At 42.3% G+C, this 15859-nt stretch overlaps 1 protein-coding gene across 1 annotated transcript in view; it reads right to left on the bottom strand.

Annotated features, from left to right (window-relative positions):
* Window positions 1–1759: 1759 nt before the first annotated feature.
* Window positions 1760–15859, bottom strand: part of asz1 (ankyrin repeat, SAM and basic leucine zipper domain containing 1) — a 29399-nt gene continuing 15299 nt past the window's right edge. Inside the window, exons 5-13 of the mRNA XM_034685269.1 lie at window positions 14155–14266; window positions 13925–14059; window positions 13670–13788; window positions 10428–10500; window positions 9824–9880; window positions 8385–8497; window positions 6685–6790; window positions 5825–5938; window positions 1760–2208 (exon numbers count right to left, since the gene is read on the bottom strand). Coding sequence (XP_034541160.1) covers window positions 2035–2208; window positions 5825–5938; window positions 6685–6790; window positions 8385–8497; window positions 9824–9880; window positions 10428–10500; window positions 13670–13788; window positions 13925–14059; window positions 14155–14266 — 1003 coding nt within the window. The 3' untranslated portion in view covers window positions 1760–2034. The remainder of the gene's footprint in view (window positions 2209–5824; window positions 5939–6684; window positions 6791–8384; window positions 8498–9823; window positions 9881–10427; window positions 10501–13669; window positions 13789–13924; window positions 14060–14154; window positions 14267–15859) is intronic.

The following is a 15859-nucleotide window of genomic DNA, read 5'->3' on the forward strand; positions in this document are numbered from 1 at the left end:
TAGATATTGATCTTAATACAGTCAGATCAAAATGTTGTGGACATCTTTGTTTTGGACTCTTATTATAATTTATTTATTTATTTATTTAACCTTTATTTAACCAGGTGAGTTAATTGAGAACCAATTCTCATTTGCAATAACGACCTGGGCGAGGAGGCAACTCAGGTGGCATGACAATAAATAAAAGACAAAACAAGAAACAGAGAGGACATACATAGAGACCTAGAGACAGAACAATACAATACAAAATATGACAGCAGTGAACAACTTAAAAGCAATTTAAAAGCAAGTGCAGTGATGTTGAGTTATGGGGTGTATTAGTTTTTTGAAAGTGGCGAGTGGAATGAGAGAGTTCAGCTTTAGGGATTGTTGAAGGTGATTCCAGTCATTTGCAGCGGAAAACTGGAAGGAGGTGCGACCAAAGGAGGTCCGGGCTTTGGGTGGGATGAGTTTGATAAGGCTACTTGAGCGCAGGCTACGGTTTGTGCTGTGAAGTTTGATTAGTGACTGTAGATATAACGGGGTTTTACCAGTGAGGGATTTGTAAATGAATAGAAACCAGTGTGTTTGTCTGCGAGAGTGGAGTGAAGGCCAGTTCAGCTGAGAGTACAGGTGACAGTGGTGAGTGGTGAATGGGGCTCCAGTGACAAAACGGATAGCAGCGTGGTAAATGACATCCAGTTTGTGAAGGAGAGTGTTGGAAGCGGACCTGTAGACTATGTCACCGTAATCAAGAATAGGGAGGACTGTCATCTGAACCAGAAGCTGTTTAGCAGAGTGTGTGAAGGAGGATTTGTTGCGATAAAGAAAACTAATGCGGGATTTGACCTTAGTGAGCAGTGTGTTGATGTGTGCTTCGAAAGAAAATTTGCAGTCAAGCCAGATCCCTAGGTATTTGTAACTGTCAACAAACTCAATCTCCGACCCATCCAGGGAGGAGATTTTGATAATTAGCATAAGGAGTTAGCTTAGCGTGAGGACTGGACACTTACATTCCACTCTTAAAGGTACAGTGTGTAAAAATGAACATCTAGCGTTTAGATTCCAGATTTCAACGCTCCCTTGCTCACCCCCATCGATTAGACTATGGTGGCCTTTGAGGACAAGACGCTCCTGTGATGCATGATAAGTATAATCCTCCATTTCTCAAGTCTTTATCTTCAAAAACTGTAATCGATACCCGTATGTTTCTAGTTCGTCCTTTCTGTGCTACAGTAGAAAGATGGCGGTGCCTGTCAAAGAGGACCTGGTCCTTATGTAGTTAGAAAAGTCTCATTGTGATTTAAAAAACAAAGAGTTTTATATTCAGGTGATTATACTTTAAACACACAAAAAGTTATAATCAATTTCTACCAAGCTGTTAAATTCTGCTAAGAACTACATACTGTACCTTTAAAGCTCCCTAATTGACACGCTGCATCTGGCTTGATAAATACATACCTGGACCAAGAGGTAATGGTGACTGGGTGCTTGGCAACATTACTGTGACAACAAAACTCTTGAGTCATCCCCTCTACAGCCGGCACTGAAATAGCTCCAGCAAATATCTCCTGGTATGACACACTGTTGGTTTTACATTTCTGTTTGTGTATGGATAAAACAAAACGATGGGTGGAAGCTTCAAGTGATGGATGGCATTTCTTGTGCAGTCCTAACAGAAGACTTATCACTTCCCAGATTCCCTTTCAAATTAAAAGCATACATGAATCAATCACTGTCTTTAAAAATTGGACAAAAAGTAACATTTGCGACTCCATAGTTTAAGTCCTGAAATCATATATTTATTTTAAATCAATGATTCAAATCTAGAGCATAACTTTATCTAGATTAGGATCAGATTTAACATTTTACAGTTTTGCAGACAATGAAAATAGAGGAAGTGGAATTTACTCCCACCATTAATTTCACAGAGGAAGAATTTAGAAATGATCCCTCTAAAGGAACTTGGAACAAACTTTTAAAATATATTAAAATAAAATTCAGAACTTAACTAAAACACAAGCAGCAAAGTGAAAAAAATAAGTGTTACAGAAATTAAATGTTTAGTCTAAACGGGGAAAGGAGAACCTTTCCACCTTCAGCTTTGAAGAGGAGCACGAGGAAGGAGGCTCCGAGCACGCTCAGTGCAACTCCGGTGAAGGAGCGCATCCTCCAGTTGCTGTGGGAACCGTGTCGAGGAATATGATGGGAATCTTCGGTCTCCTCCGTCTGGGGAGGGAGGTGAGATTCACATGAGAAACACACACACACACACACACACACACACACACACACACACACACACACACACACACACACACACACACACACACACACACACACACACACACACACACACACACACACACACACACAGAATTAGTGAGAAAATAACACCCACCAAGTTCTCCTCCTCCTCCTGCAGGAAGTAAAAAGGTCTCAGACGGGTCATTTCAACTTAATCCAGTCTGGATTACAGCACTTTACTGGTCAGACAGTTCGGACCGGTTAAACTCGACAGGGTGGGAAATAGCAGCTCACTTACTGCTGGATGTGAATCAAACATACACCAGCTCACTCTGAGGATGAGGGAACGTCTTGTCCCACCACAGCATGACTCGCGAGACCTGAGTCACCCAACACTTCCTGAGCCAAATCCTGCAGGATCCATCAGACGAGCGGGGAGTCACGGAGGAACAACCGTGTTCCCTAAACCTTGAAGTTTTGAAAGTGACACAGCGCTGAATCCCTGTCATGTGAGAAACTTTTGAGGACGAGTTCAAGTTCAAATATGACTTGGTAACGTGCGGTTTGGCAAAGAACACAGACTTCCTGAGTTCCTGACATCAGTGAGAAGTGCCGGGAAGACTGGACCCACAGGACTTAAATGCAACATGGGAGACAAATCAATACATGAAGAGTTTTTAATCATACTTCTTATCTGCTTATGAATGTTTAATACAGACTTCATGTCTTACTGACGCTGAAATCCATGAATTAAATGCCTTAAAAATACAAAGAAAAGACAAAAAAGTTTCCATGTATACGTCTTTATGATAATTGCATTGCGACTACTAGTGGGGAGTAAGATCTCTAATTAGCTATCATGGATGTGAGAAATTAGGCAAGTGAAACACTGAATGTAAACATAACTTTTGTTTCCCTTAATTCTCCTTTAGTTATTTTAACCAACATGTCTCTAAACAGTTGCCTCTTTACACGTCAGGCCATCAGGGATAAACATGATCATTCTTTGGGGTCATGTATCCATCCACCTGATGGATACAGACACATTATCCATTCTCCTTTTAGCCTCACGCCTCCTCCTGAGAATCTTGGCAGATGTTAGAAGTTAATCCAAAGCGACATGCTTACTCTGTGTGTCTGTTTGCAGCTTCATCTTTGTGCACATGCAGCCTGTTACAGTCGCTCCTCTTCGATCATTCTTCTTTCTGATTTTTCTTCTCTTTCTTCATCAAACTTTGTCGGATTTTTCTCCGGCAGTTTGTTTAAGTTGTGACCTCTTTTGGTCTTCTGTTGCAGAGAGTTGTGGACTGTTTTTCACCGGCAACCCTGCTTTGTTTTGTTTTTACTCAGGCTCAGCTGGTTGAGCTGAAGCCGGCCGGCTCACCGGCCGAACCATCGGATATTCCTGCAGGACTCAGGAGATTTGGGACGCATAGAGGCAGAGGAGGCATAGAGCTATGAGGGAGGAGAGCTGGTATAAGAAGACGGAGGTTTATGGAGAGGAGGTAGAAGCTGTTTCTCTCCTCTGTCATCATGGGCAACATGAGATCTCTGGATAATAAGATGTACAGGTTAACAGGACTAGCCAGGAGTCAGATGATGTGCTTCACGGAAACGTGGCTGCATCAGGATATTCCCGACCACAACCTCTCCATTAATGGCTTCCAGACTGTCCGATGGACCGGGATAGCACCGAGAGGAGCGCTATGGGCCTCCAACCATATTATCTGCACAGGGAGATCTCACATGTCGTACTGGTAGCTGTTTACATCCCCCCTCTGCCAACCCAACTACGGCGTCCAACGTTCTCAACGCTGCCATAGCCAGACTCCAGAGAGACCATCAGAGTGCCCTCTTCCTGATCTCTGAGGACTTCAACCATGTATTTATTTTCTACATAGCTTATTATTGTATTTGTATAACTTATTGTGTATAGAGCCAAATCCCCCCGCTGAGATAAATAAAGTATTTCTGATTTTGGTGTACAGGAGGTGACAGTTCTCTGAGGGGCCTTTGCAGCTTTCAACCTCATAACTGACTCAAAATCATATTTCCCCCCCCTCTTTAAGCACATTATCTTATTACAATTAGGTATAACACATTTATCTCCACGGTTTAAATCAACTTAGAGCCACCATCAGCTTTGATGAAGTCCACAAGGTTGTTGAAAGTCAGTTTGATGAACGTGGCACACTGCTGTTCTTCCATATGCTTTCATATTCCTGCTGTTTAATCAGGTCTCACATTTATCCAAGTCAGCAGCAGATGGCAGCGATGAGAAGCATCCTGATTTACATTAGTGCTCCTGGATTACATGGTACATGTTTTTCTTTGGATTAAAGCAGTAAAGAAAAGGTAGCTGACATTAAAAGCACACAACATGTGGAGTAGAAGCTGCAGGAGATGCTGTGAGTGAGTGTTATTGTTTTACAGGATGAGCTCAAACAGCTGTGTGTGTGCGTGTCTGTCTGTGTGTGTGTGTGTGTGTGTGTTTTGAGTCCTTCCTCCTCAGGCTGGAAACGAGTAGCTCCAAATGAGCGCCCTCAAATTCTTGCCTGACACAACTGAAGTACCCCACCTCTGCCACCCCAACCACCACTATCAGCACACACACACACACGGACAGATACAGAGAGATACTTTCCTACGTATACACTTCCATGTGCCGCTCACACACCTCCTATTCCCTCCTTAAACTCTCTCAACCTGCCGTGTCCTTCCCATCAGCCCCCCCTCCCTCAACCCTCCGCCTCATCGTCTGCGTGCTGACAGGTCGATGTCACAGTGGTGCTGACTTATGAGCTGTGAGGATTCTGCCCTGTCAGGAACGACTCTCTCCTCTTGGAATACAAACACACCCACACACACACACACACAGAGTCAGGTGCACACATGCAAGCACTCCCGCACATACCTGTCGGAGCTCGCCGGGATTCATATACGCTAACATCTGACACACACACACTAACACACACTCACACACACACTGCATGCTGTTCACGTTGCTTTTAATCCTCAGGAGTAAGAGGAAGGCTCTCAGAATAACAGTCAACAGTTTAAGGAATTCAGACTGACTCTTATGAAGTAAGAATGTGTTCAAGCCTGAGATTACCATCAGATGATGTCAGTTTATCTGTGGTTAAACAGCATTAGTGTCAATGTTGACAGATACAAAAATAAATAACAGAAAATGAGTTCTTAGGAAGCTGTTTTTTTATGAATTGACGTCTCATTTCTGATTAAAAGTAGCTTACTTTGTATTCTTACTGTTAAACCCTCATGTGGTGTTCCTGTGCTGATAACACACACACTGTTCATACTGAAGCATATCCGACGCGTCCCTCTAACAGCTGTTTTAGGCTACAAACTAATTTCTTCCTGCATGAGAGGTCTGCAGTGAAGACTTAAGCGTTTTGTGTGTTGAGTCTTGTAGATGCCTGCCCTTTAATCAATTCAATCACAGCTGATCTCTGAAAATAAATACAGGTAGTAAAGCGTATTAAAAGTGGGCTTTGATTTAAGAGCCCTAAAGTGCATGTGTTTTTTATGTCTGCGTGTGTGTGTGTGGGTGTGTGTGTGTGTGTGTGTGTGTGTTGACCTGGCACAGCAGATTGCGGAGGCAGATGACTTCCTTCTGCAGGTCTTTGGTTTGGACTATCAACTGGTTGCAGACAGCCTGGGCCTCCTTCTTTGGATCCAGAGAGAAAACCAGCTACAGGAAAGACAGACCAAGTTCTGGTGAGTGACAGACAGAGGAGTTATCACAGACTTTAGCAAATAGAGGACTCATTAGGATACTTGACCGGGTCTTAGTCAGGGGACAGGAAGGATCGGGGAAGAGCAAGCAGCTGAAAGTTGTTTGTTAAAGCTTCATTCCAGCCTGTCTGGATTGAGTTCATTAAAAAGAATTGCTGTCGTGTTACAAAGTGGAATGGCCCTTTAAAAATGGCTGGTCTGTGCTGCATGCTCTGCCACACAAGTGTTGATGCTATTTCTGATTGTCTCTTGCAAACCCTGCGGTCAACAGTTGTTTATCTCCAGTTTATAATATTTGCTTGTGTAGAAGTATAATCCACAATTTGAAAATGTAGAAGGAAAAAACATTTCCTAGATAAAAGACACACCAAGAAATGGATATTAGGCATATTATTCATTTATCTTTTATTAGAAAAATGATCTATTGAAATGATATTTTTAAGGTTAACAGGAGAACCCCAAATTGTAATTATTCCTATGCTGTATCTTGTGCCCCCATAAATAAAGCAACTATATACCATCAACATATCTTTATTTAGAGCTCTTTGATGAAAAAATATAATCTCTCATTACTCAAGATCACATCTTTAATATATTTGAACAACATGGTCCTGCACCAAAAATCCTTCTGTTGGCAAAAGTTTCTAAGCCGTTTCCTGACAGGTGACCCCAGAGGACTATTCCACTAAAGACAACATGTACCTGAGAGGCATGGCGGGGGAAACGGCTCACGGTGTCCTGAACAGTCTCTGTCAGGTAGCAGCACTGCTGCCTCACACTAATCAGGAAGTTGTGCAGCTCCTCACTCCTGTAACACATGAGCAGTTAATGAAGAGTGAGTCCTCAAGACGTGTCTGTGTAAAAAAAACAAGGAAGGCCTGCTGAAGATGCACAGCGACGACGGGGCAGACAGATTGATTGTTCATGCATTTTGAGCAGGTGGCCAAGCCTCCTCCCCACCTCCTCCTCCTCCTCCTCCTCATGCTGTCACCCCTCCCCAAAAACATCCACATTGGAAGATTAGTTATTTATATTCATCAGCCTCTCAGTCCCTATCTTCCCATCCGCTGGTCCTGTGGAATATTGATAGCTCTTATCTTAATGGTACATTTCCCTCGGTTAGGGGACTAGGCAGCCAGCCGTCCCGGCCCTCCTCACACTCTGTCAGAGGGGCGAGTAAACACTGTCAGTCAGCCTGGGCTGCACCTTCACCTCCCTTCTCCCAACTGTTAGTTTATCTAGGGAGCAGAGAGTGATGATGGGCCCCTAGTGGGAACACTGCTTCAGATGACTGTAGATGCAAAGGGCCTGCTGTTATGTGGGATTGCTGATAACGGGCTCATGTGTGCCTCTTTATTTATCGAGTGAAAGTAAATTAGGCATTCCAGCCTCTTCTCTGCAGGACCAGGAACGTGCCTTGCTCAATGGCAGCTGTTCAAGAGTTAGCTGACACAATGAAATACTTTGAGTGGATGCATTCCAGGCACTGAATAAATAAGAAGAGGGGTCTTACCAACAGAATTAATGCCAAGTTAAACATGTTGTTCTGTTGCTGTTAAAACCTTTCCTTTTTCTTATCTAGTGGCTTTTTGCTGGTGGACTGCAGCCACCTGACAGGTGCATGAAGTGTGTGGACTATGGCTTTATGACAAAAGGTAAAGATGCCTAAATGCACATGTCAGATATGGGAAACAGCTAAATGACAATGCACCTATAGGGCTGGGCGATATGTCCAGTTTTTAAGATATATTGATATATATTTAAAGAAGAGAGAGGGTAAGACTAGAGCAGGAATGAAATGAAAACATCAAGCGATGATTAATGTCTTCCATTTATAAATACATCTACTTTGTACCCATGATGCATGGTTGATAATCCAGCAGGTGAAGCTAGCGAACCCAGTCCTAGCAAAGATTCATAAAGTGATGGGCTGCGGCGCTCTGACTCTGTGTGGCCCCTGCTGCTGGCTGCCTTCTGCTTGTTTTAGCCCTACATCACCTCTCACTTTACAAATCATTACGGCTCTGCTTAAACTATTAGGACCTGGCTCAGCGCTGGACTGCAGTGATGAGGAAAAGGGGGATAAGGAGCCAGGACAGTGAGATGCTCATGGGGCTGATGGACGACTTCCAGTGGAGGAGGACAGATGGACCATTACGGGTTGATGGAGGTAGGCTGGACGTTGGGAGGGTTTGAGGTGCTGTATGCACGGCTGACAAGTGTTTAAGTTTTTGCAAATACAGTCAATCCTGCTTTTTGCCACATGCAGTTCAGCTCATGAGTCATATCTTAAAACAAAAATATCTCTTGAAAACCTGTTGTAAAGAATCAGTCAAACACCACAATGTGCAACATTTCTTGCATTATTCAACAGTTGTACAGCAAAAGAAGGTCATCCTCACCCGCTGTCTGCAGCTTCCAGGTGGCCGATAGTGTCTAGGTCCACTTTGTCCAAGTGCATCTGCTGCACGGCACTGAGCACCTTCTTCTGGTCTGCAGGGTCTTTGATACCAATCTGATGAAGGGAAAACAAATAAGTATTTCTCTTTCAATTCTTTTCCTTTTTAATAAACTCTGAGAAATCAGCAAATTGTTTCAGACACTAGGGGTGGGAGTCGCTGGGTGACTCACGATACAATACACGATACTTAGCCCACAATAACGATAATATCACGATACTGTGATACTAACACTTGTTCTCTTTTTTTGTTTTAAGAGCGGTAAGCACATTTCTAGCTCCTTTTCACCGCTGTCTTCTTCTGGTATTTAGCATAGAAGTAATTAGTCATGCCTTTATGCCACACCTTATGCCACACCTTTAGCGCCATCATGTGGAGTAGTGACGCAATGAGTCAAACTCTAGCGCTGTATTTATCTAATTAAATTATCGATATTGAGCCCCTCATATTAATACTTGTATCACACAGGTCAGGACGATGATATATTGCCATATCAATATTTTGCCTCACCCCTATTAGACACATAAAAGTAAACATACTTTATTAATCCCCATTGGAGAAATTCCGTTTTGTCACCTGTGTTCTTTTTTGATCATGCTACACACATAGTTTGATTTACATACAATCATGCACAAACATGCTATGGACATGCTTAGGAGAGACGTCAGAGTGTGGAGGCTGCCATCAACCAGTGCCAAATGGACCATCATCTCTCCAGCCATCAGTCCACCTGCCAAACTGGGATGGACTGACCCTCGGTTCCCAAGCCAAGTCCCAATGGACTGAGCTACTACCGCCCTAGGCATTCAAGGAACATTTTAAAGACTTGCCCTGCTGTATCAAGTTTATGGTGAAACAAAAAGCCATTTTAAGACCGCCCCAATACAGCAAATGGTGAATTCTTGAGGCAGAGGTATCTTTTTTTCTTTCTTCCGACTTCCCTGACACTTCCAGTTGAAGACCAGTGCCCAGTTTGATGACCTGTGATGACACATTTCTTGTCTGGACATTGACACCAACATTCAGTTTGGGCCCTGAGTGCCTGTCCATCTGTCTCAGTTTGTTCATGTCTAGAAATTCACACTATGAACCCCAAATTAGACAGATGTCACTGTGATTTAATACCAATTATCAGATGGAAAGGAGGCTGAATTGACTTTTGATTAAAATAACAGATTTAAGGTCTATACCAGTGAACAGAAATAACATCAAATAATCTTTGAATGCACTGCCAACAGCGACTTCAGTTTGATCTGTAACAGCCTGTTCCTACTGAAAATAGACCATCAGCCTGTACCCTCGTCTCTTTCTGGGTCATCCCCCTATAGCTGGCACTTTGCAGAAGAGCTGACAGACAACCAGATGTTCGAGTAATCCACTACCTTCTCCAGGTCCTCCTTCTCCATGGTCAACAGGTAGCTCCAGGTGATGTCATTTTCCTGTACATGCGTGTGTGTGTGTGTGTGTGAGTGAGAGAAAAACAGAGTAAGAAATTAAATCACACTCACCCTGCAGTTTACCAAATCAAAACTTCTGCATCAGCTCCTGACCCTAACACCTGCCGCAGATGTACCTGCATAAGGATTTGCCATGCAGTGAAGAAAATCCATTTGCACCCATCAAACTCAGTTTTCAATAATCAGATAGAGGCAAAGACTTCAGCTGACCCTCAAGTTAACTTCGGGCCAAGCCAATCCAGCACACTAGATCCATTATTGAGCGAGAGTAAAATATGTAAACGAATCATCTCATGCCGTGTTTCAAAGCGAATAAATGACAGTGATGCAGCTGTGCTCAACACACAGGATCACTGGATTTCACCCATAGACTTTATGCTGTGCTGAACTGTGTAAAAATGTGTTATCTCTGCAAACTATCACAGCATTAGAGAGATAAGAGAGCAGGAATCTCTCACGTCTGACAAAGAGCGCTGTGCTCACAAAACATGACATTTGGGTTTTAATCCAGCATGCAAACGGTACTCACAGTCATGATGTCAGCGAGGTAGCCAAGATCAAGACCATGCAGGAAGAGCTCCAGTTCATCCAGCTTGGTAAAACTGAGGAGGGCAGAGAGTTTACTTCAACTTAATACTGTGGACTTATTATATTCACAGTTTTAACAACCTGGGATCAGAATGGAGATTCTCTGAGTTGTGCATGTTGGGTATGGAAGCAAATATGTAACAAAATTTAAATAAAAAAGCAATTTTTTTTTTTTTAGAAATGCTCATTAATTTTCCTAATATGGGTGCATTATGTGACTCATAACTAAAATTAATATTCAATAATTCTATTTGCATTTTAGTTTTTATCTTCAACAATGCTAATTATTTCACAAAATTCAAATTAAAAGAAAATTACATTTGCTTTTTAATTTTCAAAAAATGCCTCTTTCAATTATCATAATTCACATAAAAAATAAAATTTGAAAATTAAAATGCATTCACAGAAATGCTTTTCAATTTTCAGAATGTATACGCATTTTTTTTACTCAAAAATGAAATTAAAAAGTACGGAGCCCCTAAAGTGACATGTGCAGAATTTTTTTTTTGGAAAGTATCTTGTGCGCACGAGATACCAAGTTAGCACTGGAGATCAACCAGTTTCGATCTAAAAATGACAGTACAGCAGTTAGTTGAGCTTTATTTCAACCTTGGGCTGCCTTGTATCTTGTTACATTTATATACGGACTGTTCAGTCTGCATTTACGAACTGTTTGTAATTTGTGAACCTCACTGCATTTGTGAATGGAATTTTTGAGACTGCAGGGCAATGTCTGTAACCAATCAGATGTCTCACTCCTATGCAGCCAATCATAGTGTAGATTCCAGGGTATGTGGTTGTGAAGCGATCCCTTTAGCCATGCCCGAGACCAGAGCGCACCGAGGCCAGAGCGCACCGAGACCAGAGCACACCGAGACCAGAGCACCGCGAGACCAGAGCACACCGAGACCAGAGCACACCGAGACCAGAGCACACCGAGACCAGAGCGCACCGAGGCCAGAGCACACCGAGGCCAGAGCGCACCGAGACCAGAGCGCACCGAGACCAGAGCGCACCGAGACCAGAGCGCACCGAGACCAGAGCACACCGAGACCAAGACTAGTCGATATCATCCCGCATTTAGGCAGTTATTGAATGAGGACTATGTTTGATCCTTTGTTACAATGGGTAGCCTATCTGCAAACGTTTTATCCTCACCCCGTTACTGTATTATTATCAGTCTGACGTTCGTTTACCTGCATATGAAAAGTGCTTTAATTCCTTTAACCCATTATGTTAACACTATGATGATGTTTTCTGCACATGTCACTTTGGGGGCTCCATAAAAAAGCAATCCTTCCCTTTTCATTTTAACTTTTGTGTTCAAGCTTGCACGTTTTGTAACCCAATTGAAATACAAACAGAAAGGACAATGCTGTTTTGTTTCCAAATCTGCCCCGCTACATCCACTAAAGCTTGAACATGAAAGTTAAAATGAAAAAAGAAGGATTGCCCTTTTATTTTATTTTTCATTAAAAAAAAAGCGTATTAATTCTGAAAATTAAAAAGCATTTCTGTGAATGCATTTTAATTTTTTTATTTTCTTTTTAATGTGAATTATGATAATAATTTAGCAGGGCATTTTCTGAAAATTAAAAAGCAAATGTAATTTTCTTTTTCATTTTAATTTTGTGAAATAAATGGAGCGCCGCCTTCAAGCTAGTTCAGGCAGACAACTCGAGCTGCGCTCCGTCATACTGACACGTCATCATCCTCCCTATCAGCTGATCTCAACATCCTCATTTGGCGGTCTATTTAAGCTGCATGTCTCCCCGTCTCTGTCTCTGCCTCTGCTTTGCAAGTGCTCCTGCTGTCCTGCTCAGTGCTGTGTGCAAACTTTGTGCCCACCTCCTCCCCGGCATCCACCTGCGGGCTCCGAGGAGGTTAGTCCTATCTCATTGCTCCTAAATGTATGCATTTAAATAATGTTGCTGAGTAATGAGGTTTGGAGCCCATACGCCAAACACAATACTGTATGCTGCAATAAACTTTATCTTAAGTGAACGTGAGTTGTCGTACTGAATTAGCATTGTTGAAGATTACAATTAAAATCCAAATAGGACTATTGAATATAAATGTTAGTTATGAGTCACATGATGCACCCCTATTAGGATAATTAATAAGCATTTCTGTTAATGCTATTTCATTTTCAAATTTGCTTTTTCATTTTAATTTTGGTACATATTTGCTTCTATAGTTGGGCAGCACACTGAGAGGGTTGATCATCCTTCAAATGGGGCATGTTTAAACATAAACTCTGGTCTAAACTTCCAACAGAAAGAAGAGGCTGCTTCAGTCAGGGTCTGTAAAATGAGCTGCAGTGGCTGCAACATAAAATGTAAAGAGAGTCCACTAAACGTCTGAAAACATTAGAAAGAAAGGCCTTATTGTTAAAGAGTGAGATGTGAAGTCTAAACTACCAAAGTGTCATTCATGCTCGTGTTTTAGAATGAAACCTTAAACCTCTTATTTCAGTGATTCTGCAGTATGATGCCCATCTTTTCTCCCTTTGGGGATCAAGTGAGTGCATTGAAAGTGTCACTGAGTTCATGCTCATCTGAGTAACTGCACCGTTCCAGCAGTTTCAATCTGACCACCGAGACGACAGGCTTGAAGATTGAGCCTCTCAGATTGGCATGCAAAATATGTGTATTGTGTTAGTGGGGTTTTAAGAGCCTTTGTTTCTGACAGGAGAGACAAACAGACTAAATGTTTAGAGGCAGTAATTCTTGACATGCTTGAGTACGATGTTTTTGGCTGATGATAATTTCCCAGCCGTGCCTGAGCGGACTAAACACTCATAGAAAAGGTTTATTATTGTTTATGTCTGGTTGAGCAATCCTTAAACAACACCTGCTGCACAGGCACTGCTGCACAGACAGTCCAACAGGGGGCAACAAGCACACAGGCTGCACTGACTGATGACAGGAGGGATGGTGATGTTACAACAGAAAAGAGTGATAGGTGAACAACGCTGTGGTGAGAATTTAGCTTCATTTTCACTCAACTGTGACTCAAAAATGACCCTAAAAATAAGTTTTCTACATTCAATTTCAAGGTAACTTCACCTAAGTGGATAAAAAAAGTCAAGCAGGAAATATACAGAAACAGAAGATCATGATAACTCTTAGTCAAACTTGTCCAAGCCTGCAGACATTGAGAGCAAGTCTGAGGTTCTCTCACCTTTCCTTGGAAGGTGTCGGCTCAGAGTTGGTCTTGAAGAACTTAGAGAGAGTCTCCTCCGTGGAGCTGAAGGCGTGGACGGCAGAGATGTGGGACGACGAGGCCAGAATCCGGCCTATCTGTGAGCAGACGATAGTTTTCAGAATACAACATGACTTTCTGATTTTCTTCTCACAAGACCCTGTAACTCAAAATCTACTTTGAATCGCTTAAATAAAGCAGAAGACTTCTTTGTTTTTCCTTTAAATGAGGTACCTGTGTGTGTTTGAAGGTCACTGCCAGGTCAGCAGGGCTTTTCCCAGCTTTGGTCCTTATGGTTTTATCAGCTCCCAGTTGGAGGAGCTTCAACACCGCCTCCTCTCTGCCGTACTGCACTGCTAAAGCTAAAGCCTGAGAGGAACATGTAGTGCCAGTTAAAAGCCACACATTAAAAGAAGTTAGCTGAATGAATTCAGTCCAACAGGTATCCGACTTTCATGACATACCGTGTATCCATTGTTGTCCTGGGTGTTGATTTCTGCACCATGGGAGACCAGCAGGTTGAGGACTTTGCTGTGACCGTCTCTGCCTGCGAGCATCAAGCAGGTCATGTGAGACCTGAAGAGGCAAACAAGAAAGTAAGACAGAGATGAAAGTAAAAGACATGAGGGAACATTTGGACGAGGTAAAGCAAAGGAATTAATGTTGAGAGGAGATTAATATGAGAGAGGTGAAAAAGGGAGAAGGGGACGTGATTTAACAGGACTGGTAATAAGGATACTGAGGAACCACAAGGGGGCAGAAGATACCATATAATAGGCAGTCATTTACTTTGACACTACTAGTACTCAAGAACTCTTTTAGTGCATCATACTTTAACAGTGCACAGTTCAGAGTCACAATATAAATCAGTGTTTTATGAATCTTTTACTTCCTGTGTGCTCGATATGATCAAACTTTGTTTTTTTTTTTTCATGCCCAGTGTGGGGAACTGTGACCCGCAATTTCCACAAGATGCACCACGTTGCGTTACGGCTGCGTCGCAAGTTTGCTCCGTCTGCTACACAGGACGCATGTTTGGAGTGTAGCGCCAGCTCAGAGCAGCCAGGATCAGCTGAGTCCAGAATAGAGAGAACTACTTACAAACAACACATTACAGAGCCTTTCTGTGGTTGAATTTCTGCACATTTAGAGAGTATTCCATTACTTTTGTGCTTTAATCATCACTGAGTATGCTGCAAGACTATACATTTTGATTTTGCAGGTTTAGATGAGTTTAATATGAATAATTCTGCTCTGTTTTGTTGCCCTGTTACCTTCTGACACAGTTATCATGTTAAAGTCCTGTTGCAGTCGACATGGATCATGGATCTGTGGCTGGCTGTAGCTTACATCCATGATAGAGGAGCATTTCTGATCTATACGATCTTTAAACGGTCGGGAGTCTGTATATGGTGTTTTGTTTTGAAATTGGCGGATGCTGCATGCGATCCTCGTGCCTGACTTCCTGTTCAGGTCGTTCTTTTCTATGCAGATTGACGCGTGCTGGGCGTGGACTGTGACAAATAAAGTAATGTTATCCCATCACTTAAAGAAAAAGACTGTGAGATGACTCGCATTTGCACTTTTGTACACTATTAGTGTTAAAGTGAAGTCTGAAAAGTTTCTATGGACATTTAAATGAGCCTTTGTCTATCTTGACTTTGGGTCTCTGCTGTCAGCTGCAAACTTCAGACCCATGTTTTAGATCTAGAGACACGGACACACAAATGTTCCATGTGTGTTTTAACAACCTGCAACTGTACAGAGGACCTGACTTTAACAACTTTGACCTTCCTCAGTAATAGTCACTCCTCTGTTGCCTTCTATTTGAACAAGTCCTGTATATAAATCACCTCTGCTACAGTACTTCTGTATCTTATCACCTCCAACTCAAACAGAGCGAGTGAGAAAACACATTCATGGAGAGGGGTGGGAAAGTCTGGGAGAGCAACATGGAGGGGAAGATGAGCCGTTTAAAGAGACAGTCCATAACTTACATGTTAATGAGATGGTGGGTCATCAAAACCCAGGATGGGAGAGCGTTATCACTCAGAGGTTGGTGGTTTTTGGTGTTTTAATGAAGGGATTTTTCACATGTTCAACATAGATGCTGCTTTTATTTTATTTATAGATTTAGTTACATCAACATTTAATCTAAATTTGAATTTG

This window comes from Notolabrus celidotus, chromosome 6 (genome assembly GCF_009762535.1).
Source record: "Notolabrus celidotus isolate fNotCel1 chromosome 6, fNotCel1.pri, whole genome shotgun sequence".
Taxonomy (NCBI): Eukaryota; Metazoa; Chordata; class Actinopteri; order Labriformes; family Labridae; genus Notolabrus; species Notolabrus celidotus.